The sequence below is a fragment of the Lepus europaeus genome, chromosome 21 (assembly GCF_033115175.1).
Source record: "Lepus europaeus isolate LE1 chromosome 21, mLepTim1.pri, whole genome shotgun sequence".
Classification (NCBI taxonomy): Eukaryota; Metazoa; Chordata; class Mammalia; order Lagomorpha; family Leporidae; genus Lepus; species Lepus europaeus.
In genome coordinates, this window is record NC_084847.1 from 550,304 (window position 1) to 576,854 (window position 26,551).

General features: G+C 63.2%; 1 protein-coding gene across 1 annotated transcript in view; it reads right to left on the bottom strand.

Annotated features, from left to right (window-relative positions):
• Window positions 1-3,583: 3,583 nt before the first annotated feature.
• Window positions 3,584-26,551, bottom strand: part of LOC133750862 (lipase maturation factor 1-like) — a 37,679-nt gene continuing 14,711 nt past the window's right edge. The window contains exons 2-3 of the mRNA XM_062180582.1: window positions 21,459-21,768; window positions 3,584-3,666 (exon numbers count right to left, since the gene is read on the bottom strand). Coding sequence (XP_062036566.1) covers window positions 3,648-3,666; window positions 21,459-21,768 — 329 coding nt within the window. The 3' untranslated portion in view covers window positions 3,584-3,647. The remainder of the gene's footprint in view (window positions 3,667-21,458; window positions 21,769-26,551) is intronic.

The window sequence follows — 26,551 nt, forward strand, 5'->3', positions numbered from 1 at the left end:
GAGTGGCTTAGACCCCCCGACGAGGCAGGGTGACATTGCTGAGTGGCCTAGACCCCCCGACGAGGCAGGGTAACACCGCTGAGTGGCCTAGACCCCCCGACGAGGCAGGGTGACACCGCTGAGTGGCCTAGACCCCCCGACGAGGCAGGGTGACACCGCTGAGTGGCCTAGACCCCCCGACGAGGCAGGGTGACACCCCTGAGCGGTGGCCTAGACCCCCCGATGAGGCAGGGTGACATTGCTGAGTGGCCTAGACCCCCCGACGAGGCAGGGTGACACCCGCTGAGCGGCCTAGACCCTCAACGAGGCAGGGTGACACCGCTGAGCAGTGGCCTAGACCCCCCGACGAGGCAGGGTGACACTGCTGAGCGGCTTAGACCCCCCCCGACGAGGCAGGGTGACACCCCTGAGCGGCCTAGACCCCCCGACGAGGCAGGGTGACACCGCTGAGCGGCGGCTTAGACCCCCCGACGAGGCAGGGTGACACCCCTGAGCGGCTTAGACCCCCCCCGACGAGGCAGGGTGACACCCCTGAGCGGCCTAGACCCCCCGACGAGGCAGGGTGACACCGCTGAGTGGCCTAGACCCCCCAACAAGGCAGGGTGACACCCCTGAGCGGTGGCCTAGACCCCCCGATGAGGCAGGGTGACATTGCTGAGTGGCCTAGACCCCCCGACGAGGCAGGGTGACACCCGCTGAGTGGCCTAGACCCTCAACGAGGCAGGGTGACACCGCTGAGCAGTGGCCTAGACCCTCAATGAGGCAGGGTGACACCACTGAGCGGCAGCCTAGACCCCCCGACGAGGCAGGGTGACACTGCTGAGCGGCAGCCTAGACCCCCCGACGAGGCAGGGTGACACCGCTGAGTGGCCTAGACCCCCCACGAGAGCAGCTCCCACTCAGCACGAGCACAGCCCCCAAGCCAGAAGAGCCATGTCCGCCTGCAACACCTCTGGACACGGGGCACAGGACACCCAGCCTGCCCGTGGGGGCCCTGCAGCCAGGCCCCACCTGGGGAGAGGGCCACCATGCTCAGCCCTTGCCCAGGGACCCCGCCCCGAGTGCCACCCACTGCAACTCCCTCCTTTAACCTGGGGCAGTGGCTCCTTGCACCCACCAGGTGGACAGCTCTCCGTTAGGCCAGGGAGCTACCCAGAGCAGACCCCAACTGTCTGCTGGGCTCTCCTGTGCCTGACAGGGCTGTGGGCGGGCACAGGCACCGGCGCCTGCTGATAGCTGGCCCAGCCCCAGGAACAGCCTGAGGCTCTCTGGCTTCTGCCTCTTAAAAAAAAGGGGGGGGGGGATGCAGTGCTATGGCGGAGTGGGCTAAGCTTCCACCTGCAGCACCAGTATCCCATACGGGCGCCGGTTCGAGTCCCAGCTGCTCCTCTTCCGATCCAGCTCCCTGCTGTGGCCTGGGAAAGCAGTGGAGGATGACCCAAGTGCTTAGGCCCCTGCACCTGTGTGGGAGACCTGGAAGAAACTCCTGGCTTTGGATCAGCCCAGCTCTGGCCACTGCAGTCATTTGGGGGTCAACCAGCAGATGGAAGACCTCTCTCTCTGCCTCTAACTCTGCCTTTCAAATAAATAAATCTTTAAATAAAAGATTTACTTTAAAAAAAAAAAAGAAAGAAAATGAGGAGGCCCCATTCTCACGGGGATGGGCAGCAGTGAGCGTGAGAGCACCCGGCCCCACGCACCCCACCCTGCCCCCCACTGCAAGCGTCTGTGGGGGCAGCAGCCCCACCCCCTCTGCCCACGCCACTCTAACAGTGTGGCCCCTTGGTTCCCTCCCTACCTATGGTGTTCCTGGAGGGCAACACTCCCACACCGGAGCCCAGGATAGTCAGAGTGCTTTTCGGGGCCTGAAGCACCCCAAGTCCTCAGGAAAGCGCGCCTCCTCCATGACCACTGGACCGGGAGAGGCCACGCCCCCCAGCCCAGCACTCCCAGGCCTGAGACCTGCCCGGCGCCTGGGCTGGGACAGGACAGGGGTCTCGGCACCGGGGCAGGGCCAGTCCTCAGCAAGCTCCGCCCAGAACCCCTCTCCGACCGCTGTCTGCCACAGAGTCCCACTGGGGAAAGCAGCCACATCTGGGGCAGCGAGGTGGGAGGCCCTACCGGGAGGCTGGCCTGCGCCTGGGCCTGCTGTCTTCAGAGGCAGACGCGCAGCGGCAGCTCCCAGTGGGGGCCCAGGCCCGGCAGGAAGCTCGTGCCCCAGGAGGCAGGACGCCGCGGCTCGGGCGCTCAGCCGTGTGTCCTGCACGCGGCCTTCGAAGTGCAAGGCACCGGAGCCGGCAAACACTGAGTGTGTCCTGCACGCGGCCTTTGAAGTGCAAGGCACCGGAGCCGGCAAACACTGCCCCACTGACGCGGCCTCCTCACTCAGCCAGGGTGGACACGGCGCAGGGCACGGCGCAGGGCACGGGGAAGGCCTGGGGCTATCGCCCGTGGGAAAGACCCCTAAGACAGCGGAGACGTGCTGACAAAAACTTGAATATTCTGAAGGAAGTGCAGCCACCCTGAGAAAAACGAAGTCCCTGGCTGCGGCTCCGCTGTTGCAGGGCCACCGCGCCTTGGTGGGCCCTCTCCCCATGCCCAGGGCAAGGGGGCTCTGCTCGCACACGCCCCACACTTCAGGAGCCATGGCACCGGGGTGTTCCTCCGCTGGCTTCCGCAGACGCTTGGCGAGCCAGGCACAGGCCGGGCGGCCGCACGGTGCTTCACTCCATCAGAGCCGTCGGTGCGCAGCCAAGAGGCAGCACGTACGATCTCCTCGGTGGGCAGCATCCGGCCTGTGGGCCACATAAAGCCCGACCGCGATCGGGGCTGGCTCCGCCGACGCAACCACGGACAGGGCTCAAACCCAGGAAGCCCACGGCAGGCGGACTTGCACTTGCTCATTGTGCATGGCTGTGAACGACGTCACACACACCCCCCAGCCCGTGCAGCAGGAAGGGCCCCCAGCCCTCACGGAGTGCACACAGGTCACAAGCCCAGGACGACGCTGCACTCGCACTAAGAGCCCAGTGAGGCCAGAGAAGACCTCCCACAGGTCCCAGGACAGGGTCCGAGTCTGCCCTGAGCCGTGACCGAGAGGAGAGCAGGGCTTGGGCATGCAGAAGGCACCTTCCACGGCCTCGGCACAGGCTCTGAGGCTGGAGCCCAGCCTGCTAGGTCCTCAGCCCACGGCACCGACACGGGACACACGGGGCCTACAAGAAACACCTGCCTGCTAGCTCTGCCGCCCAACTCTGGGCACGGGGCCCTCCCCGAGGGTTTGCAGACGCTCTCCTCACGAAGCCACTGCGGGCCTCCAGAAAGCCTCGGGCCCGCCCCCGCCCGCCCTCCAGCGTCTGCCTCCAAGTGTGGGCTGGGGGCTCCGTCACACAAAGCACAAACCCAGCGGCCCAGGGTCCTGCAAGGCGCTCAGGCGGACGGGGTGCAGGCCCAAGGGCACAGGGGACCTGTGGGAGCGCCCTAGCACCGTCGGCTCCCTGCTGCCACATGGTGCGGGCGACCCCGGGCACGGCCCGCCTGGCCAGGACTGGCAGTGGACACGCGGTGTGCCCCGAGGAGGAAACCCCAAGCGTGTAAAGATACATACCCGGCAGGCAACGCTAACTCTCGGGGGTTCTAGGTGCCTTTCACTTACCGAAAGAGTACCTGGAAAACAAAGAGGAGAAACGTGAGACCGCTGGTTTGCTCTGGCCAAAGCTCCCCGCTGAGTGACGCCCACCCCCTGAGCCCTGGGCAGCGAGGGTGGGCACCGAGCGGGTGCAGGAGCCCATGCTAACCGTGGGACAGCGAACGGAGCCCGCGGCTTTCCCGCGGGGTAGACCACGCCCATCGAGCACCCCGTGCGGGGCCTGAATTTTAAAGGGCGCCCCATGATTTTGAGCAGGGCTGGCCAGGAGAGGTGCACATGCCAAAGGTAGCAGCAAGCTCTCCGCCGCCGCTGACCGCCAGAAGCTCGGGGGCCACGGCCAGGCTGCCCCAGAGCCCTGCGCGCCGCACGCCCAGCTCACCCCCCACCCGCAGAGAGTGAAGGAGGACATGACCGCAGCCGACACGTGTGCAGGACCCCGACCACAGACACCCTAGTCCCCGTGGGCCCTGGAACATTCGCTGGGGAAGTGGGGGGGTCTCAGGCCTCTCCAGCTGGCCCCTGCCACAAGACCCCCTTGGAGGCCAGGAGAAAGCCCCCTCGGGGAGCACAGGCACACACTGGCCATGACGTGGGGAAGCCCAGGACACGCAGCCCACCGCAGAGGGGTGGCAGGGGCTGGGTTCAGGGGAAGCCCAGGACACGCAGCCCACCGCAGAGGGGTGGCAGGGGCCGGGTTCAGGGGAAGCCCAGGACACGCAGTCCTCCGCAGAGGGGTGGCAGGGGCCGGGTTCAGGGGAAGCCCAGGACATGCAGTCCTCCGCAGAGGGGTGGGAGACACGCAGCCCACCGCAGAGGGGTGGGAGACACGCAGCCCACCGCAGAGGGGTGGCAGGGGCCGGGTTCAGGGGATGAGTGCTCCCAACTTCGGCTGGACGGTGTCAGGACCCTCCGGGGCCGGTGTGTGACGCCGACTTCCTACGTGATGCCGCACGTCCGATCTAGCTCCCTGCCGATGCACCTGGGCAAACAGTGGAGGACGCCCATGCGCTTGGGCCCCTGCAGCCACGTGGGAGACCCGGATGGTGTTACAGCCCACTGGGGAATGAACCAGTGCGTTCTCTCTCTGCCTCTCCCTCCGATGGCGCCTCTGGAATGACCGACCTCAGGGGACAATGAGAACTCCGGTGAGACAGTCTCATGGCCGTGACCCACACCCGGTGCAGACAGTGAAGGCGGCAGGCTGCCGGACGCAGTCCCCGGGGGCGAGAGGAGCGTCAGATGCAGGGGCTGGGGCCACGGCTGCACTTTTTTTTTTTTTTTTTTTTTAAGATTTCTTTCTTTAGAGAGTTACAGAGAGAGGGACAGACAGAAACCTCCCATCCGCTGGTTCACTCCCCAGATGGCCTCAGCGACCGGGCTGGGTCACCCTGAAGCCAAGAGCTTCCTCCGGGTCTCCCACATGGTGCAGGGGCCCAAGGGCTTGGTCTACCCTCTGCTGCTTTCCCAGCCCACAGCAGGGAGCTCCATCGGAAGTGGAGGGGCTGGGACGCTGGTGTCACAGGTGGCCAGGCGGTGCTTCACCCACGATGGCACCTCCCACTCCCGAAACGGCTGTGACCATACACCTGCGAAGGCAGAGTAAGACCCCTGTGGGTACGGGTGGCAACAGCCGTCTCCGAGCCCCAGGAAGAGGGCGGCAGGGCAGTGACACAGGCGCCCTGCTGCACCCCGCCAGGTGACGAGGGTCCGGCAGTGCCGGGTTCCCCAGCCCCGCCCAGAGAAACACCTACTCAGAGTGACATCATTCACAGGCAAGGCCACAACGTCTGCGGGGGGCGGGGCCGCACGCGGGCTGCAGGCCCCCAGAGCAGAGCGCTTCTGGATTTCCGATCAGCACAGCCAGGGACGCCCGGCCAACGCCAGACGACCGGTCAGAATCCCCCCAACAAACAGCCTTGCTGAGCAGGGAAGGGAAGGGGCTGCCCCCCAGGAACCGGCAGAGAGCACGGTCCAGGGCGTGGCCGTCAGTAACCCCACCCCTTCTGCACTTTGAATTTCAAGGCCATGGACCCTAGGCACAGAGATGGGGCAAGAGGCGAAGGAGCAGGTCCCAGAGCCCCCAAACCAAAACAGGCCAGCAGGGCAGGGCTGAGGCGTGGACAGCCCAGGCCCCCTCCGCCCTCCTGTGGCCCCGGCTGAGCTCACGGGCGCCACCACTGCCTCCTGACCAAGGGCTCTGCGATGGTGCAGAGTCGGCACCGTCTTGGAGCCCACTGCTACTTCCAGACCTTTCTTTCACCACTGGAAACCAAGAAATGCAAGGCAGCCCGACAGCTTCAGTGCCAGGCCGTCCACCCAGTGATATGAAGAGCTAACGAAGTGGGGCCAGCGCTGTGGCCGAGCCAGGAAAGCCGCCGCCTGCGACGCAGGCATCCCAGGTGGGCCCTGGTTCAAGTCCCGGCTGCTCCAGTTCTGACCCAGCTCTCTGCCATGGCCTGGAAAAGCAGCCCATGACCACCCAAGTCCTTGGGCTGCTGCACCCACATGAGGGACCCAGAGGAAGCTCCTGGCTGTGGCCTCGCCAGTCCTGGCTGTTGAGGGCATCTGGGGAGTGACCAGTGGACGGAAGACCTCTCTCCGCCTCTCAAACGGCCTCGGTGGGAGAAGCACCTCCGCTCTCGGCCACTGGATACAACGAGCGCCGAGCCAGGCCCTGGCTGCTGCCGCCGCCACTGCAGAGCCGCCCCCGAGGCCCACGTGCGAGGGAGCAGCAGGAAGTTGACACGTGCTCGTCACGTCTGTGGCCTGTCATGTCATCACCGCCCAAGGCCTTGCCACGGGGGACGGCCACACGTGTGGACTTGCTCCCAGCCGCTAGGGGTGACAGGAACAAGAGCCATCTCGGTCCTGTTGGTTTCTCTGCGCACTGCCGAGCTGTCGCACAGCGCCCACACCTCGGCCACACACTGCCAAGCTGTCGCGCAGCGTCCACGCCTCAGCCACACTGCCAAGCTGTCGCACAGCGCCCACACCTCGGCCACATACTGTCCACGCCTCGGCCACGCGCCGTCGAGCTGTCGTGCAGCGCCCACGCCTCAGCCACGCGCCACTGAGCGTCCAAGCCTCGGCCACGCGCCGTCGAGCTGTCGTGCAGCGCCCACGCCTCAGCCACGTGCCACTGAGCGTCCAAGCCTCGGCCACATGCCACCAAGCTGTCGCGCAGTGCCCACGCCTTGGCCACGCGCCGCCGAGCATCCACGCCTCAGCCACACACTGCCAAGCTGTCGCACAGCGTCCACACCTCGGCCACACACTGCCAAGCTGTCGCGCAGCGTCCACACCTCGACCACACTGCCAAGCTGTCGCGCAGCGTCCACACCTCAGCCACACACTGCCAAGCTGTCACACAGCGTCCACACCTCAGCCACACACTGCCAAGCTGTCGCGCAGCGCCCACACCTCAGCCACACACTGCCAAGCTGTCGCGCAGCGTCCACGCCTCAGCCACACTGCCAAGCTGTCACACAGCGTCCACACCTCAGCCACACACTGCCAAGCTGTCGCACAGCGTCCACACCTCAGCCACACACTGCCAAGCTGTCGCACAGCGTCCACACCTCGGCCACACACTGCCAAGCTGTCGCACAGCGTCCACGCCTCAGCCACACTGCCAAGCTGTCGCACAGCGTCCACACCTCAGCCACACACTGCCAAGCTGTCGCGCAGCGTCCACACCTCAGCCACACTGCCAAGCTGTCGCACAGCGCCCACACCTCAGCCACACACTGCCAAGCTGTCGCGCAGCGCCCACACCTCAGCCACACACTGCCAAGCTGTCGCACAGCGTCCACGCCTCAGCCACACTGCCAAGCTGTCACACAGCGTCCACACCTCAGCCACACACTGCCAAGCTGTCGCGCAGCGTCCACGCCTCAGCCACACTGCCAAGCTGTCACACAGCGTCCACACCTCAGCCACACACTGCCAAGCTGTCGCACAGCGTCCACACCTCAGCCACACACTGCCAAGCTGTCGCACAGCGTCCACACCTCGGCCACACACTGCCAAGCTGTCGCACAGCGTCCACGCCTCAGCCACACTGCCAAGCTGTCGCACAGCGTCCACACCTCAGCCACACACTGCCAAGCTGTCGCGCAGCGTCCACACCTCAGCCACACTGCCAAGCTGTCGCGCAGCGCCCACACCTCAGCCACACACTGCCAAGCTGTCGCGCAGCGCCCACACCTCAGCCACACACTGCCAAGCTGTCGCACAGCGTCCACGCCTCAGCCACACTGCCAAGCTGTCACACAGCGTCCACACCTCAGCCACACACTGCCAAGCTGTCGCACAGCGTCCACACCTCAGCCACACACTGCCAAGCTGTCGCACAGCGTCCACACCTCGGCCACACACTGCCAAGCTGTCGCACAGCGTCCACGCCTCAGCCACACTGCCAAGCTGTCGCACAGCGTCCACACCTCAGCCACACACTGCCAAGCTGTCGCGCAGCGTCCACACCTCAGCCACACTGCCAAGCTGTCGCGCAGCGCCCACACCTCAGCCACACACTGCCAAGCTGTCGCGCAGCGCCCACACCTCAGCCACACACTGCCAAGCTGTCGCACAGCGTCCACACCTCGACCACACTGCCAAGCTGTCGCACAGCGTCCACGCCTCAGCCACACTGCCAAGCTGTCGCACAGCGTCCACACCTCGACCACATACTGCCAAGCTGTCGCACAGCGTCCACACCTCAGCCACACTGCCAAGCTGTCGTACAGCGTCCACACCTCAGCCACACTGCCAAGCTGTCGCACAGCGTCCACGCCTCAGCCACACTGCCAAGCTGTCGCACAGCGTCCACACCTCGGCCACACACTGCCAAGCTGTCGCGCAGCGCCCACACCTCAGCCACACTGCCAAGCTGTCGCACAGCGTCCACGCCTCAGCCACACTGCCAAGCTGTCGCGCAGCGTCCACACCTCAGCCACACTGCCAAGCTGTCGCGCAGCGTCCACACCTCAGCCACACTGCCAAGCTGTCGCACAGCGTCCACACCTCGACCACATACTGCCAAGCTGTCGCACAGCGTCCACACCTCGGCCACACACTGCCAAGCTGTCGCGCAGTGTCCACACCTCAGCCACACACTGCCAAGCTGTCGCACAGCGTCCACACCTCGGCCACACACTGCCAAGCTGTCGCACAGCGTCCACACCTCAGCCACACTGCCAAGCTGTCGCACAGCGTCCACACCTCGGCCACACACTGCCAAGCTGTCGCGCAGTGTCCACGCCTCAGCCACACACTGCCAAGCTGTCGCGCAGTGTCCACGCCTCGGCCACACACTGCCAAGCTGTCGCGCAGCGTCCACACCTCAGCCACACTGCCAAGCTGTCGCGCAGCGTCCACACCTCAGCCACACTGCCAAGCTGTCGCGCAGCATCCACACCTCAGCCACACTGCCAAGCTGTCGCGCAGCGTCCACACCTCGGCCACACACTGCCAAGCTGTCGCACAGCGTCCACACCTCGGCCACACACTGCCAAGCTGTCGCACAGCGTCCACGCCTCAGCCACACTGCCAAGCTGTCGCACAGCGCCCACACCTTGGCGACGGCGGTCTCCGGCCCCCTGGCACTGTCACTGTCCTGGAAGTCTCCAGCCTGCCGGGTGACGCCCAGTGTCCTGGACTCCACGCTGCCTGATGCTCAGACCGGCCGGCTCCAGCTGTCTAATACATTCGTGAGACGCACTCTCCACCTATCTGCACCCTCACACTCAAAACTGCGTCACCTGGGTCTCCTTGTAGGAAACTCTTGTCCCAGTCTCTGGTTTTTAACTGGCATGTCTGGTCCGTTCACATCTAATGTGATTAACACAGCTGGATCCGTTCTACCGATCGGCTACTTTTCCATCACTCAGTCCGTTCTTTGTGTTTTTTTTTTTTTAAAGATTTATTTATTTATTTGAAAGAGTTACACACACACATGGAGTGGGGGGGAGGGAGGGAGGGAGGGAGGTCTTCCATCCAATGGTTCACTCCCAATTGGCTGCAATGGCTGGAGCTGCGCCCATCCGAAGCCAGGAGCCAGGAGCTTCTTCTGGGTCTCCCACGTGGGTGCAGAGACGTGGGCCATCTTCCACTGCCCTCCCAGGCCACAGCAGAGAGCTGGATCGGAAGTGAAGCGGCCAGGACTAGAACCAGCACCCACATGGGATGCCGGCTCCGCAGGCCAGGGCGTTAACCTGCTGCGCCACAGCGCCGGCGCCCGTTCTGCTGTAAACCCGTCCTCCTTCGTGGCTCCTCTCCACTGGAGCCAGCGTGTGCGGCTGCACCCTCTGCACCTTGAGCCGCGCGGCCTCGTGTGCCCGAGGAACCACGCAGCCTGGAGCCAGCACGGCAGTTTCGGGCGAGATGCAGAGACCCAGCGCCCTCGCAGCTTCCTTGTGCTAACAGAGGTTCCCAGGTGCACGACCAGGGGTCTTCCAAAGCTCGCGGGAGCGTGTGTTCCACAAAACCTACGCATGGCTTCCAAAGACTTCCACAAAACAAACACCTGCTAAGTTATTCCCATGGACTTTCTGAAAACCCTTTGTGAACACATTATAAACTCCACGTTACAGTCATTCTTTGCTTTGGATACTCTCATGTGTACTAAAGAAATTAAGACACATACTCAGGGCCGGCGCTGTGGCGCAGCAGGTAAGGCTGCCAGCTGCAGTGCCAGCGTCCCATACTGGCGATGGTTCGAGACCCGGCTGCTCCACTTCGACCCAGCTCTCTGCTGTGGCCTGGGAGGGCAGTGGAGGACAGCCCAAGTGCTTGGGCCCTGCACCCGCGTGGGAGACCAGGAGGAAGCTCCTGACTTTGGATAAGTGCACCTCTCGCTGTTGTCATTCAGGGAATGAGACTGCTTATGGAAGACCTCTCTGCCTCTCCCTCTCTCTGTGATTCTACCTCCTAAATAAATAAATCTTAAAAGGGGGGGGGGGCTGGTACTGTGGCGTAGCAAGTAAAGCCGCCGCCTGCAGTGCCAGCATCCCATATGGGCACCGGTTCGAGTCCTGGCTGCTCCACTTCTGATCCAGCTCTCTGCTGTGGCCTGGGAAAGCAGTGGAAGATGGCCCAAGTGCTTGGGCCAGAGGAAGCTCCTGGCTTAGGGTCGGTGCAGCTGTGGCCACAGCAGCCAACTAGGGAGTGAACCAGTGGATGGAAGATCCCTCTCTCTCTCTCTCTCTCTCTCTCTCTCTCTCTCCGTGTAACTCTGATTTTCAAATAAATAAATAAATCTTAAAAAAACAAACAAAAAAAGGCAAACACTCATAGGGAGCATTTCCTGGTGAACCACAGAGCCACTTCCAGTGCTGCTCCCTCCTGCACAAGTGGGCTCGTCTGGGGACGGCTCCTCCAGCCTGAGGACTCCCCGCCCCGGTCCAGGAGCGGGGCTGCTGGATCCCCACTCTCCTGAGCTCGCCTCCGCCCTCCCCTGCAGGCGGGGTTGCTGGATGCAGCTCCGGCCGAGCACCGTCTTCTCTCGGCTCTCAGGACCGTCAGAAGCCAGACGCCACTGCGCCGTCACCGTCCCGATGCTCTGCCCTTGCCCCTGCCCCTGCCCCTCGGGGGCTCAGGAGGGTGAGCGGGGTGAGCTCAGTGCCCGTCTCTCACTGCGACTCAAGGCCTGCTAAGCCCCTGACCTGAGCGACTGTTTCTTCAGTCCCCCGGGTCCCCCACAGGCCGCTGACACTCCGCTCACTGACTCCGCTCTGTGTTGCTGGTCCTCCAGCTCGGGTCACTGTGACCGAGCCCCACGTCCACCCAGGACAGCTGCTGGGCTGCGGCTTTTCCACTGCAATGCTGCGCTTCCCTTAGACGTCCTGCGGGCTCTTCTGGGAAGGTCCCCCTTCTACCCCGGCGCTGTGGCACAGCGGGTTAACGCCCTGGCCTGCAGTGCCGGCATCCCATGTGGGCGCCGGTTCCAGTCCTGGCTGCTCCACTTCCGACCCAGCTCTCTGCTGTGGCCTGGGAAGGCAGTAGAAGATGCCCCAAGTGCCTGGGCCCCTGCACCCACGTGGGAGGCCTGGAAGAAGCTCCTGGCTCCTGGCTTCGGATCAGCGCAGCTCCAGCCACTGCAGCCATCTGAGGAGTGAACTAGAGAATGGAAGACCGACCTCTCTCTCTCTCTCTCTCTCTCTCTCTCTCTCACACACACACACACACACACATAAATAAAATAATCCTCTTAAAAAAAAAAAAAGATTCCTTCTCTGACCGATTCCCACCCGTTCATTCATTCGTGAGGACCAGAACATCGCTAAGTCCTTTAAGTGTAACAGCCGCTTGGCACTCCCCGCCTCTAACCCCAGGGCCAGTTCCCGCCGACTTGCACAGCACACGGCAGACGCCCCCGCCCCGCGGTCTCGGTGCTGCCCGGGGACACTGAAAGGCGACAGGAGGCGGAGGCTCTGGCCGGCAGCATTGAGACCCGGGAGCCGTGTGTAGACGCCCATGGGCTCAGCACTGAGACCCAGGAGCCGTGTGTAGACGCCCATGGGCTCAGCATTGAGACCCAGGAGCCGTGTGTAGACGCCCATGGGCTCAGCTCTCAGACCTGGGAGCCGTGTGTAGACGCCCATGGGCTCAGCTCTCAGACCTGGGAGCCGTGTGTAGACGCCCACGGGCTCAGCATTGAGACCCGGGAGCCATGTGTAGACGCCCATGGGCTCAGCTCTCAGACCCGGGAGCCGTGTGTAGATGCCCACGGGCTCAGCATTGAGACCCAGGAGCCGTGTGTAGACGCCCATGGGCTCAGCACTGAGACCCAGGAGCCGTGTGTAGACGCCCATGGGCTCAGCTCTCAGACCCAGGAGCCGTGTGTAGACGCCCATGGGCTCAGCATTGAGACCCAGGAGCCGTGTGTAGACGCCCATGGGCTCAGCTCTCAGACCTGGGAGCCGTGTGTAGACGCCCATGGGCTCAGCTCTCAGACCCGGAAGCCGTGCGTAGACCCCCATGGGCTCGGCTCTCAGGTCCGTGAGCCGTGTGTAGACGCCCATGGGCTCGGCTCTCAGACCTGGGAGCCGTGCGTAGACCTCCGTGGGCTCGGCTCTCAGACCCGGGAGCTGTGTGTAGACACCCGTGGTTCCACCTGAGAGGCCCTCATACCCCGTGCCTCATCACAGAGACCTGGGCTCCGCTGAGCTCTGGCCGCTGCCTCCCCAGTTCAGCAAGGCCTTGGTGCCAGGAGGGGCCCCAGGCAGGAAGCTGGGGCCCGCGTGGGGCCCGCGTGGGGCTCGCTGTGTGTGTCTCTCTCCAGGGGTCACACACTACTACGACCTCACATTCTGCTTTGCCTTATGGTTCTGTTGCGCGAAGGCTAGTCCTGCACCTGTTCACTACATGAGCAGCAGTCGAAGTCACAAACACTGGTCTTGTACGAAATAGTTTAAAACGTGAAGCCTCTGCCCGAGGTGCACCCCATGCCAGCCAGATCGCGCGAGAGCAGGCGCGCGGCCCCCTCAGCCGGCTCCTCCTGCCCCCAGGCCACGGGACAGACTCGCGGGAGATGAGAGACGTCCACTTTCGGCCCACGAAGAAAGGCCACGAAGCGAAGCTGGAGGACGTGTTGTAGGAGTTTTACAGAGAGCCAAGAACTGGGCAGTCCACCATCTGCCTGGGTAACTGCCGGAGCCACTGGCGGGAAGCCCGGGGTCGACAGGAAGTGGCTTCAAAGAACCCACCTCTTCCAGAGGACAGCGCTGGCCCAGCTCAGCCTCGCTGGAAGCTGCCTCCCCCTGCAGCCAGCGGACGGAACACTTCTCTGTGCTCAGTGAGGGAAAGCCCGCTGTGGACAGGGCACACACGTGGCCAAGAAGACAGCCACACACGTTCTAAGACAGCCGACACACATGTATCCAGCAAGACAGCAACACATGTGTGTCCAGCAAGACAGCGACATACGTGTCCAACGAGGCAGCAACATACAAGTGTCCAACAAGAAAGCCACACATGTGTCCAAGACAGCCAATGCACAAGAATCCAATAAGATGGCAACACACATGTATCCAACAAGACAGCCACACACATGTATCCAAGACAGCCACACACGTGTCCAACAAGACAGCCACACACGTGTCCAAGACAGCCGACACACATGTATCCAGCAAGACAGCAACACGTGTCCAAGACAGCAACATACGTGTGGCCAAGACAGCCACACACATGTATCCAGCAAGACAGCAACACATGGGTGTCCAGCAAGACAGCGACATACGTGTCCAACAAGGCAGCGACATACAAGTGTCCAACAAGGCAGCGATATACATGTGTCCAACAAGGCAGCAACATACAAGTGTCCAACGAGGCAGCGACATACATGTGTCCAACAAGGCAGCAACATACAAGTGTCCAACAAGAAAGCCACACATGTGTCCAAGACAGCAACATACGTGTGGCCAACAAGACAGCCACACACATGTATCCAGCAAGACAGCAACATATGTGTGTCCAGCAAGACAGCGACATACATGTGTCCAACGAGGCAGCAACATACAAGTGTCCAACAAGAAAGCCACACGTGTCCAAGACAGCCAATGCACAAGAATCCAATAAGATGGCAACATACATGTATCCAACAAGACAGCCACACACATGTATCCAAGACAGCCACACACGTGTCCAACAAGACAGCCACACACGTGTCCAAGACAGCCGACACACATGTATCCAGCAAGACAGCAACACGTGTCCAAGACAGCAACATACGTGTGGCCAAGACAGCCACACACATGTATCCAGTAAGACAGCAACACATGGGTATCCAGCAAGACAGCGACATACATGTCCAACAAGGCAGCGACATACAAGTGTCCAACGAGGCAGTGACATACATGTGTCCAACAAGGCAGCAACATACAAGTGTCCAACAAGAAAGCCACACATGTGTCCAAGACAGCAACATACGTGTGGCCAACAAGACAGCCACACACATGTATCCAGCAAGACAGCAACACATGTGTGTCCAGCAAGACAGCGACATACATGTGTCCAACAAGGCAGCAACATACAAGTGTCCAACAAGAAAGCCACACATGTGTCCAAGACAGCCAATGCACAAGAATCCAATAAGATGGCAACACACATGTATCCAACAAGACAGCCACACACATGTATCCAAGACAGCCACACACATGTCCAACAAGACAGCCACACACGTGTCCAAGACAGCCGACACACATGTATCCAACAAGACAGCAACACGTGTCCAAGACAGCAACATACGTGTGGCCAAGACAGCCACACACATGTATCCAGCAAGACAGCAACACATGGGTGTCCAGCAAGACAGCGACATACATGTCCAACAAGGCAGCGACATACAAGTGTCCAACGAGGCAGCGACATACATGTGTCCAACAAGGCAGCAACATACAAGTGTCCAACGAGGCAGCGACATACATGTGTCCAACAAGGCAGCAACATACAAGTGTCCAACAAGAAAGCCACACATGTGTCCAAGACAGCAACATACGTGTGGCCAACAAGACAGCCACACACATGTATCCAGCAAGACAGCAACACATGTGTGTCCAGCAAGACAGCGACATACGTGTCCAACGAGGCAGCAACATACAAGTGTCCAACAAGAAAGCCACACATGTGTCCAAGACAGCCAATGCACAAGAATCCAATAAGATGGCAACACACATGTATCCAACAAGACAGCCACACACATGTATCCAAGACAGCCACACACATGTCCAACAAGACAGCCACACATGTGTCCAAGACAGCCGACACACATGTATCCAACAAGACAGCAACATGTGTCCAACAAGGCAGCAACATACATGTGTCCAGCAAGACAGCGACATCTGTGTGTCCAAGACAGCCATACACGTGTCCACCAAGACAGCCACACGTGTGTCCACCAAGACAGCCACACACGTGTCCAAGACAGCCGACACACATGTATCCAACAAGACAGCAACATGTGTCCAACAAGGCAGCAACATACATGTGTCCAGCAAGACAGCAACATCTGTGTGTCCAAGACAGCCACACACGTGTCCACCAAGACAGCCACACGTGTGTCCACCAAGGAGCAGAGGGGAGGCACGGGATCCAGAGAAGCAGAAGTGGGCCCGAGCCGTGGTTGTCCAGTGAGCACTGAGGGCCAGCGGGCAGGAAACACTGCGTCCACTTTCCTGAGGCTACAAACCTCGAAACCTCAGCACCCAGCTGCCTGCACCACCCAGACCCAGAGGCGGCCGGCCCCGCACGGCCGGAGGGACAGTGGGAGCCGGAGACAGCGCTCCCACCTGGCTGGGCCACTGCAGCCAGCAACTCTAGGGCGCCCTCCTCCCTCCAGCCTGGGTGGTACTGGACACTGCCCCTCCCCTGCCGCACGTCCACACAGACCGGGGAGGAGGAGGGCAGTCACGGGGACCGAGTCCCACAGTATGTGCTCGTGGGAACCCTCCCAAAGCCAGTGTCCTGGGAGCTGGTGTGACGGGGCCGCCGATCCAGCTACCTCGTCCAGCTGACCACGGGTCCACGCAGGGGGCACCAAGGCCACGGGAGGAGCCCTGTGTCCCCAGGGTTCCACCAGACTGGAGTCAGCGGCTCTGTAAAGGAAAGGGCTTGGGGCCGGCGCTGTGGCACAGTGGGAAAAGCCACTGCCTGCATCACCAGCATCCCACATGAGCACTGGTTTGAGTCCCGGCTGCTCCACTTCTGATCCAGCTCCCTGCTCGTGCACCTGGGAAAGCAGTGGGAGACGGCCCAAGTGCTCAGGCCCCTGCACCCACATGGGAGAACCAAACAAAGCTCCTGGCTCGTAACTTTGGACTGGTCTAGCCCCAGCCACAGCGGCCATTTGGGAGTGAAGATGGAAGACTTCTGTCTCTCCCTCCCTCTCTCTACAACTCTGCCTTTCTTTTACGTCTTCTCACTTTTTTTTTTTTTTTAAGATTTTTATTTATTTGACAGTCAGAGTTATGAGGTAGGGGGAGGAAAAGAGAGAGAGAGATCTTTCATCTACAGGTTCACTCCCCAAACGGCCGCAGTGGTCGGGGCTGGGCCAGGCCAAAGCCAGGGGCCAGTGTGACACATGCCATAAAGACATCTGACAGCTTCCCGGAGTCAGCTCCTTCCAGGCCTCCCACGCAGGTGCAGGGCCCAAGCACGTGGGCCGTCTCCTGCTGCTTTCCCAGGCCACAGCAGGGAGCTGGACTGGAAATGGAGCAGCTGGCACTTGACCCGGCGCCCATATGGGATGCCGGTGCTGTGGGCAACGTAACCTGCTACACCACACCGCCCCAACCCTGTCTTTAAAACAAACAAACAAGTAGTTTCAGGCTGTGGACATCGGGGACCACAGGTGCAGAGGCTGCCCTGGGCCTGATGTGGAGCCATTGGCTCCCGCGTGATCACAGGCAGGAGCCGACACCAGGAAGCCGTCAGACGTCTTCGTGACTCGTGGCACACTGGGCACTGCCAGGGCCCCGGGCAGGCGAGGTGCAGGAAAGGACATGAGTGTGCACACAGACCCAGGCTGTCTCCAGCCTCCTTCCAGAGTCCCCGAAGCTCATGAAACCCAAATGGGCACCCAGGGCCTCCTGCCCCATCAAGCCCTTCCCCTGTGCTAAGACCAGAGACCAGAGCCTCACCAGGTAGGGCCAGGTGCAGGCTGGGGTGGGCAGCAGGTGCAGGCTGGGGTGGCTGCAGGTGCAGGGTGGGTGGGCACCTGGCGCCAGCTGGGGTGGGCACCTGGTGCAGGCTGGGGTGGACAGCAGGTGCAGTGTGGGGTGGCTGCAGGTGCAGGGTGGGTGGGAACCTGGCGCTGGCTGGGGTGGGCACCTGGTGCAGGCTGGGGTGGGCGCCTGGTGCCAGCTGGGGTGGGCAGCAGGTGCAGGGTGGGTGGGCACCTGGTGCAGGGTGGGGTGGGCAGCAGGTGCAGGCTGGGTGGGCAGCAGGTGCAGGGTGGGGTGGGCAGAGGTGCAGGCTGGGGTGGCTGCAGGTGCAGGCTGGGTGGGCAGCAGGTGCAGGGTGGGGTGGGCAGAGGTGCAGGCTGGGTGGGCTGCAGGTGCAGGCTGGGTGGGCTGCAGGTGCAGGGTGGGGTGGGCAGAGGTGCAGGCTGGGTGGGCTGCAGGTGCAGGCTGGTGTACAGCAGACACTGGGAGTGTGCTGAGGTGACGTCCTGGAGCCAAGGTGACGTCCTGGAGCCAAGGTGAGCTTTTCACCTTTGCTCACCAAGAAGAAAGTGGCCCAGGGCTAAGCCAGGCGTGCAGGCCTGGCCTCTGTCGTGCGGCTCTGCAATGAGTTCACTGCTCTCATCCGGGCAGGAAGTGCAAGGCAGGAAGGAGGGCCGAGGCGCCTGCTGGGCCCCGGTGTCCAGAGATGACCCCTCCTGCAGGCTCGGGAAGTGCAGAAGAGGACGTGCGGCCCCTGCATCGCAACGAAGCAGCCGTGCAGCTGCTGCCGGAGCAGAGCGCGCGGGGCGGACTGGCCACGGGGAGGCTGGGCTCCTGGGGGAGCCGGCACAGCAGCCACCCTCACTGGGTTCCCCACACCCTGCCTGGGCGCTCTCTGCAGAGGTCAGTTCAGAGCCCATGCAGTCCCCGTCAGCAACCTTGGCTCCCTGACATGAACGCCGCTGAGCCCAAGGTGTTTAAACACTGGACCAAGAGAGCAAACACCCACAGCGCCGGAACTCACCCGGGCGTCTACACAGAGCACCAGGGACGTTCTCCCCACGAGCCCCCACCCTCGAGCAGGTGGCCCAGCCACGTCCTCCAGGGAGCACAGGACGTACCAGGCACTGGAGACGCCAAAGCACGGCCAGGCCGTCAGGGACAGCAGCAGCAGCGGGTCGGGGGGGGGGACCCTCGACAGGACATGTCCATCTTGCGAGGAGGAGGCGCTGCCCCTCCCCACTGCCCCTCTGCAGACCACCACCCCACTCGGGTCCAGGGAAGCGTCAGACAAGCCCCAGCACAGGGGCAGCCCACGGGTGCCCAGCACCGCCGCTCACGGCCACGCAGCTCCCACACGGGGGTCTGAGAACCGTCCCAGCCCAGAGCAGACGGGACATCTCGGGGGCCCCGGGCGGGGCCGGCAGAGAGAGCAGAGGGCTGGGGACGAAGGCGTGGGTGGGGAGTGTGCCCACAACACAGACGCTCCCGGCGGGGACCTGGCGTGGCCACAGCAGAGCTGTTCCCATGGTCACTGCAGCCCAGAAACTGCTCCACAAGACAAAGTTTGGTAAATTCCCAAGTCAGGGAGCCGGGCAGCAGCTGAATGCCCATCTAGCAGGAGCGCCGTCAGCAGCCCCAGCCGCCCCTCAAAGCACAGTGGTGTCAGTGTAGGTGCCTGCCCCTACAGGAGGCCCAGGGTCGCCTCCAACCTCAGGGGACCCAGGGACCATGTGCGATCTGAGCAGGTGCCTGCCCCTACAGGAGGCCCAGGGTCGCCTCCAACCTCAGGGGACCCAGGGACCATGTGCGATCTGAGCAGGTGCCTGCCCCTACAGGAGGCCCAGGGTCGCCTCCAGCCTCAGGGGACCCAGGGACCATGTGCGGTCAGTGCAGGCGCCTGCCCCTACAGGAGGCCCAGGGTCGCCTCCAACCTCAGGGGACCCAGGGACCATGTGCGTTCTGAGCTCTGAGGATATCCCACCTGGTACAGAGGGGTGCTGGGCCCAGCCACCCTCCCCCACGTGCCTGTAGCAGCCCCCTCTCCTGGCTCCATGTGCTGGGAGCCCCTCTCTCCCGAAGCGAGCCGGGGCATCGGCCTCATCTATCGCTCGGGCTGCCGTGGGCGGCTTCAGCCACTCCCCCACCGCCACCATGGCAGGGCTCCTCAGCCTGCTGCCCCATGCGCACTGCCAACCAGAGGCACACATCCCTGGCCTCGCTCAGCAGGGGCGCCAGGTCCAGGGTCAATGACAGCACACATCAACGCTGGCGCCTGCTCAGGAGCTCCGGGCTAGGCCAGGGAGGTGCCGACAGGCACCCCGGCAAGGAGCGCACCAGGAGCAGGTGCAGCGCGAGGCAGGGACACAGGAGGCAGCCCGGCCCCCTGCCTAGACGGGCGGGCGGGTGCGCCCTCTGCCAGCAGCACACAACGCACAGCTGCCAAGGACACGTTTCGTCCACGGCTCCTGCACCATGCGTCTCGGCCCACGCGTGCACTCGCTTCTCACACAAGACATGTGTCTCGCTTCCACTTCAGGGGAGCAAGAAACGCAAAGTCCACCCTCAGTCAACCAGGTCCTCACTCCCAGCACTGACTCCTGGTGCTGAGTTCCCAGCACTCCACCACCACGCCACTGAGCAGGCACCGCAGCCGTGCGCGGTGACGTCACACACGTGGGCCTGGCACTGCAGCGTGCGCGGTGACGTCACACACGTGGGCTGAGCAGACAGGGCAGCGTGTGCGGTGACGTCACACACGTGGGCTGAGCAGACACGGCAGCCGTGTGCCATGACGTCACACATGTGGGCCCAGCACTGCAGCCATGCGCGGTGACGTCACACACGTGGGCTGAGCAGACACGGCAGCCGTGCGCGGTGACGTCACACACGTGGGCTGAGCAGACAGGGCAGCGTGTGCGGTGACGTCACACACGTGGGCTGAGCAGACACGGCAGCTCTGCGCGGTGACGTCACACACGTGGGCTGAGCAGACACGGCAGCCGTGCGCGGTGACGTCACACATGTGGGCCCGGCACTGCAGCCGTGCACGGTGACGTCACACACGTGGGCTGAGCAGACACGGCAGCCGTGCACGGTGACATCACACACGTGGGCCCGGCACTGCAGCGTGCGCGGTGACGTCACACACGTGGGCTGAGCAGACACGGCAGCCGTGCGCGGTGACGTCACACACGTGGGCCCGGCACTGCAGCGTGCGCGGTGACGTCACACACGTGGGCCCGCACTGCAGCGTGCGCGGTGACGTCACACACGTGGGCTGAGCAGACACGGCAGCCGTGCGCGGTGACGTCACACACGTGGGCTGAGCAGACACGGCAGCCGTGTGCCATGACGTCATACGCACAGCCAGAGCGCAGGCATGGCTGGAATCAGAGATCCTGAGAGCCCAGCACTCAGAGAGGACCCCCAGTTCCCCAGTCACCCCCCAGCCCCTGGCGGCTAGCAGAGAAACCGCAGCTCAGTTACAAGAGCCCAGGCCCCAGCTGTCGGGTTGAAGCCCCCCCAGATATGTGCAGCACAGCCAAAGACCCCATCAGGTCAGCAGCTGTCGGACGGACACAGGACGCACGCTTCCCTGCTCCAGAGCTGACAGTGACCCCCACATCTGCACGGATCCGGCTCCCGGGCTCACTCTCAGAACCTGTGGCCTCCACAGGTCCTCTGCGCTCCTCCCGGTGGGCAACTGCCCCCTTCCTCTGGGACACAGGACCTGAAGCAGAAACCACCCCTCACCGACCTGCCACGCCCACCGGAGCTCCGTCGCCACCTGTGATGCCCCAGTGTCAGGGGCAGGTGGAGCCGTGACCCCACGCCGTGCCAGCACAGGCTGCTCTCCTTCCTCGTGACGGGGCTGGGGCAGAGGCCTCCGCCACACGACCACGCAGCCCCCGAGTGCGCCCCCAGAAGCCCACGGCTAACGCCTACCTCCACCTCCCGAGTCCCGGAGCTGGGGACAGCCCCCGAGGGACCCGGGCTTCACGTCCAGCCGAGGAAAGCTCGGGAGCCAGGTGCCTGGGCGTCGGCACACGCTGACGTGTCCCTCGGCTGCTCTGAGGACGCCGCCCATCCAGCGTGCCACGCAGCACGCGGCGCCCACGCAGGACAGCGCACGGCCCCGTTCTACTTACCAGACCTGCCCCACGTTGACCAGGGACAGGTAGAGGACCCAGAGCGCAGCCATGAGCACCATGTTGGCACAGCCGGTTACCAGCACGAAGAACGAGATGCCCAGCCCCAGGACAGCAAAGGCGTCCAGGCTGGTGTCCATGTGTGACCAGTCCAGCAGCCAGAAGGCGGTGGGCGCGTAGCTCCAGGCATCCCAGCCGACCCTGCCCTGGAAGTGCTGCCGGACGCTCTCCAGGTACAGCCTGCAGGGCAGCAGCCCGCGGTCCCCGATCAGCTGCTTGTTCTGATGCAGAGCCACCAGGAACGCCACGACTGCAAGGAGAGAGGACAGAGTGAGCACCGAGCCCCCACGGCGTCTCCACCCACACGGCCGGGGCGGGGCTGTGGGGGGTCGGGGCGGGGCTGAGGGGACCAGGAGGGGACGGGGGACCAGGAGGGGACGGGGGACCAGGAGGGGACGGGGGACCAGGAAGGGGCGGGGCTGAGGGGACCAGGAGGGGACAGGGGACCAGGAGGGGACAGGGGACCAGGAGGGGACGGGGGACCAGGAGGGGACGGGGGACCAGGAAGGGGCGGGGCTGAGGGGGACCGGGGTGGGGCTGTGAGGGACCAGGAGGGGACAGGGGACCAGGGCGGGGCTGAGGGGGACCAGGAGGGGAGGGGGGACCAGGAGGGGACGGGGGACCAGGGCGGGGCTGAGGGGGACCAGGAGGGGATGGGGGACCAGGAAGGGGTGGGGCTGAGGGGGACTGGGGTGGGGCTGTGGGGGACCAGGAGGGGAGGGGGGACCAGGAGGGCATGGGGGACCAGGAGGGGACGGGGGACCAGGGCAGGGCTGTGGGGGACCAGGAGGCTGTGGGGGACCAGGGCGGGGCTGTGGGGGACCAGGAGGGCGTGGGGGACCAGGGCAGGGCTGTGGGGGATCAGGAGGGCGTGGGGGACCAGGGCGGGGCTGTGGGGGACCAGGAGGGCGTGGGGGACCAGGGCAGGGCTGTGGGGGACCAGGAGGAGACGGGGGACCAGGGCGGGGCTGTGGGGGACCAGGAGGAGACGGGGGACCAGGAGGCTGAGGGGGATCAGGAGGGCGTGGGGGACCAGGGCAGGGCTGTGGGGGACCAGGAGGCTGTGGGGAACCAGGGCAGGGCTGTGGGGAACCAGGAGGGGACGAGGGACCAGGAGGCTGTGGGGGATCAGGAGGGCACGGGGGACCAGGGCAGGGCTGTGGGGGACCAGGAGGGGACGGGGGACCAGGAGGCTGTGGGGGACCAGGGCAGGGCTGTAGGGGACCAGGGTGGGGCTGTGGGGGACCAGGAGGGGACGAGGGACCAGGAGGCTGAGGGGGATCAGGAGGGCGTGGGGGACCAGGGCAGGGCTGTGGGGCATCAGGAGGGCGTGGGGGACCAGGGCAGGGCTGTGGGGGACCAGGAGGCTGTGGGGGACCAGGGCGGGGCTGTGGGGGACCAGGAGGGGACGAGGGACCAGGAGGCTGTGGGGGATCAGGAGGGCACGGGGGACCAGGGCAGGGCTGTGGGGGACCAGGAGGGGATGGGGGACCAGGAGGGCACGGGGGACCAGGAGGCTGTGGGGGACCAGGAGGGGCAGGGGACCAGGAGGGGACGGGGGACCAGGAGGGGACGGGGGACCAGGGCAGGGCTGTGGGGGACCAGGGTGGGGCTGTGGGGGACCAGGAGGGGATGAGGGACCAGGAGGCTGAGGGGGATCAGGAGGGCATGGGGGACCAGGAGGGGACGGGGGACCAGGGCAGGGCTATGGGGGACCAGGGCAGGGCTGTGGGGGACCAGGGTGGGGCTATGGGGGACCAGGAGGGGACGAGGGACCAGGAGGCTGAGGGGGATCAGGAGGGCGTGGGGGACCAGGGCAGGGCTGTGGGGCATCAGGAGGGCGTGGGGGACCAGGGCAGGGCTGTGGGGGACCAGGAGGCTGTGGGGGACCAGGGCGGGGCTGTGGGGGACCAGGAGGGGACGAGGGACCAGGAGGCTGTGGGGGATCAGGAGGGCACGGGGGACCAGGGCAGGGCTGTGGGGGACCAGGAGGGGACGGGGGACCAGGAAGGCACGGGGGACCAGGAGGCTGTGGGGGACCAGGAGGGGACGGGGGACCAGGAGGGGACGGGGGACCAGGGCAGGGCTGTGGGGGACCAGGGTGGGGCTGTGGGGGACCAGGAGTGGACGAGGGACCAGGAGGCTGAGGGGGATCAGGAGGGCATGGGGGACCAGGAGGGGACGGGGGACCAGGGCAGGGCTATGGGGGACCAGGGCAGGGCTGTGGGGGACCAGGGTGGGGCTGTGGGGGACCAGGAGGGGACGAGGGACCAGGAGGCTGAGGGGGATCAGGAGGGCATGGGGGACCAGGAGGCTGAGGGGGATCAGGAGGGCATGGGGGACCAGGGCAGGGCTGTGGGGGACCAGGAGGCTGTGGAGGACCAGGGTGGGGCTGTGGGGGACCAGGAGGGCACGGGGGACCAGGGCTTGGAATCCAAACTGCACTGAAGCGGTTGGAGCACTTTCGCGAGACGGAAAACCCTGGAAAACCCCAGCTGCAGATGACCAGAGTGGCACAGCTATCACGCAGGTGGTGATGCGCCCACACGGGGTGGCCGTGTGGACATGAACTGGACACAAACCACACAAGACACGCTGGGGCCGGCGCTGGGCGGCACTGCAGCACAGCACGTAAAACCACAGCCTGCAGTGCCGGCATCCACATGGTGCTGGGTCAGGTCCTGGCTGCTCACTTCCGATCCAGCTCTCTCCTTATGGCCTGGGAAAGCAGTGGAGGATGCCCAAGTCTCTGGGCCCCTGCACCCACGTAGGGGACCTGGAAGGAGCTCCTGGCTCCTGGCTTCAGACTGGTGTAGCTCCAGCCACTGCGACCATTTGGGGAGTGAACTAGCAGATGGAAGACTCACTCTCACTCTCTCTCTCACTCTCTCTCTCTCTCTCTCACACACACACACACACACATTCTGCCTCTGCCTACTTATGGCCTGGGAAACCAGTGGAAGACAGCCCAAGTGTTTGGACTCCTGTACCCATATGGGAGACCTGGAAGAGGCTCCTGGCTCCTGGCTCTGGCCTGGCCCAGCCCTGATCACTCCAGCCATCCGGGGAGCTACGTGGAAGTTCTCTCCCTCTCTCTCTGTAATTTAGTTTCAAATAAACAAACAAACCTTAGGGGCTAGTGCTGTTGCATAGCAGGTAAAGCCACCACCTGCAGTGCCAGCATCCCATGTGGGCGCTGTTTCAAGTCCCGGCTGCTAATATAGCTCCCTGCTAATGTGCTTAGGAAAGCAGTGGAAGATGGCCCGAGTGCTTGGGCCCCTGCACCTGTGTGGGAGACCTGGAAGAAGCTCCTGGCTCCTGGCTTCAGACTGGCATAGCTCCAGCCTTTGTGGACATTTGGGGAGTAAACACACGGATGGAAGACCTCCCTCTCTCTCTCTCCCTCCCCCCCCCCGCCTCTGCCTCTCCATAACTCTGCCTTTCAAATAAATAAATAAAACAAACAAACAAAAAAGCTTGCATTTAACAAAAAATGCACCCAGCCAGGTTAAACGGTGTGCTGGCATCCACGGGGAGAAACACGCGGTGCGGGACAACCTGCATTGGGAAGATTACAACGGAGTGGGCAGCTGGCGCAGGGGTCAGGACCCGGCTGGGGATGCCTGTCGCCCACGTCAGCATGCCTGGGTTCAAGGCCCACCTCTGCTCCCAGCTCTCCACTAATGCACCTTGGGAAGACCAGGCTGACGGCTCAAGTACTCGGGTCCCCGACACCCATGATGGTTTTCCTGGCTTCTGGCTTCGGCCTGGCCCAGCCCTGACTGTTGCAAGCATTTGGAGAGTGAACTGGAGAATCGAAGATCTCACCGTCACTGTCTGTCTGTCTGTCTCTCTCTCTCTCTCTCTCTCTCCCCCTCCCCCCCTCCCCTCTCCCTCTTGCTTTGCCTCTCAAGCACTGAAAGAAATAGAAATGAACACTTGAAAACAACAATGAGGAGCCAGCGTGTGGCATAACAGGTTAAGCTACCGCCTGCAATGCCGCACCCCATGTGGGCGCCAGTTTGAGCCCTGGCCACTCCATTTCTGATTCAGCTCCCTGCTGTGGCCTGGGAAAGCAGCGGAGGATGGCCCAAGTCCCTGGGCCCCTGCACCCACGTCGGAGACCCAGAAGAAGCTTCTGGCTCCTGGCTTTAACCCACTCTGTTCCATTCCTGTGGCCATTCGGGGAGTGAACCAGCAGATGGAAGACCTCCTTCTTTCTCTTTAACTCTGTCTTTCAAATAAATAAATAAATAAATAAATCTTAAACAACAACAGGGACCAGCGCTGTGGCGTAGCAGGTAAAGCAGCCTCCTGCAATGCACATCCCATATGGGCGCCAGTTCTAGTCCCAGCTGCTCCACTTCTGATCCAGCTCCCTGCTGTGGCCTGGGAAAGCAGAGGAAGATGGCTTCCAAGTGCTTGGGCCCTGCACCCACATGGGAGACACCGAAGAAGCTCCTAGCTCCTGGCTTCAGATCAGCTTAGCTCCAGCCATTGTGGCCATTTGGGGAGTGAACCAGCAGATGGAAGACCTCTCTCTCTCTGTAATTTTGCCTCTCAAATAAATATCAGCAAGAACACAAAATTGAAATTTATAAAATGTAGTACCTAACCATCTAGTGTCAAATACCAGAAATCAGTGACAACGCTGTCTGGAAATATACTCACACTTGGAAATTAAAACACACAGATTTCTAATTTCTAACATTTGTTTACTTATTTTATCTGAGGCTCAGAGAGCCAAGGAGGGAAACATCCACTGGTTCTGTCAGCAAATTCTCACAGCAGTCATGGCGGGGCCAGGCTGAAGCCAGGAGCCAGGGCCTCAAGGCAGGTCTCCCTCGCAGACGGCAAGGACCCAACCACGCGCACCAGCACGCGCTCGCGCCAGGACCTGCACTTCCAGTGGAGCTGAGAATCAAGCCCAGGCCCCACACGGGGCACAGTTCCCAGCCCAGCCAGCGTCCCAACTGCTGTACCCATCCCTGCCCTCAACCCAGGAACTTTGTTTTTGACAGGCAGAGTGGACA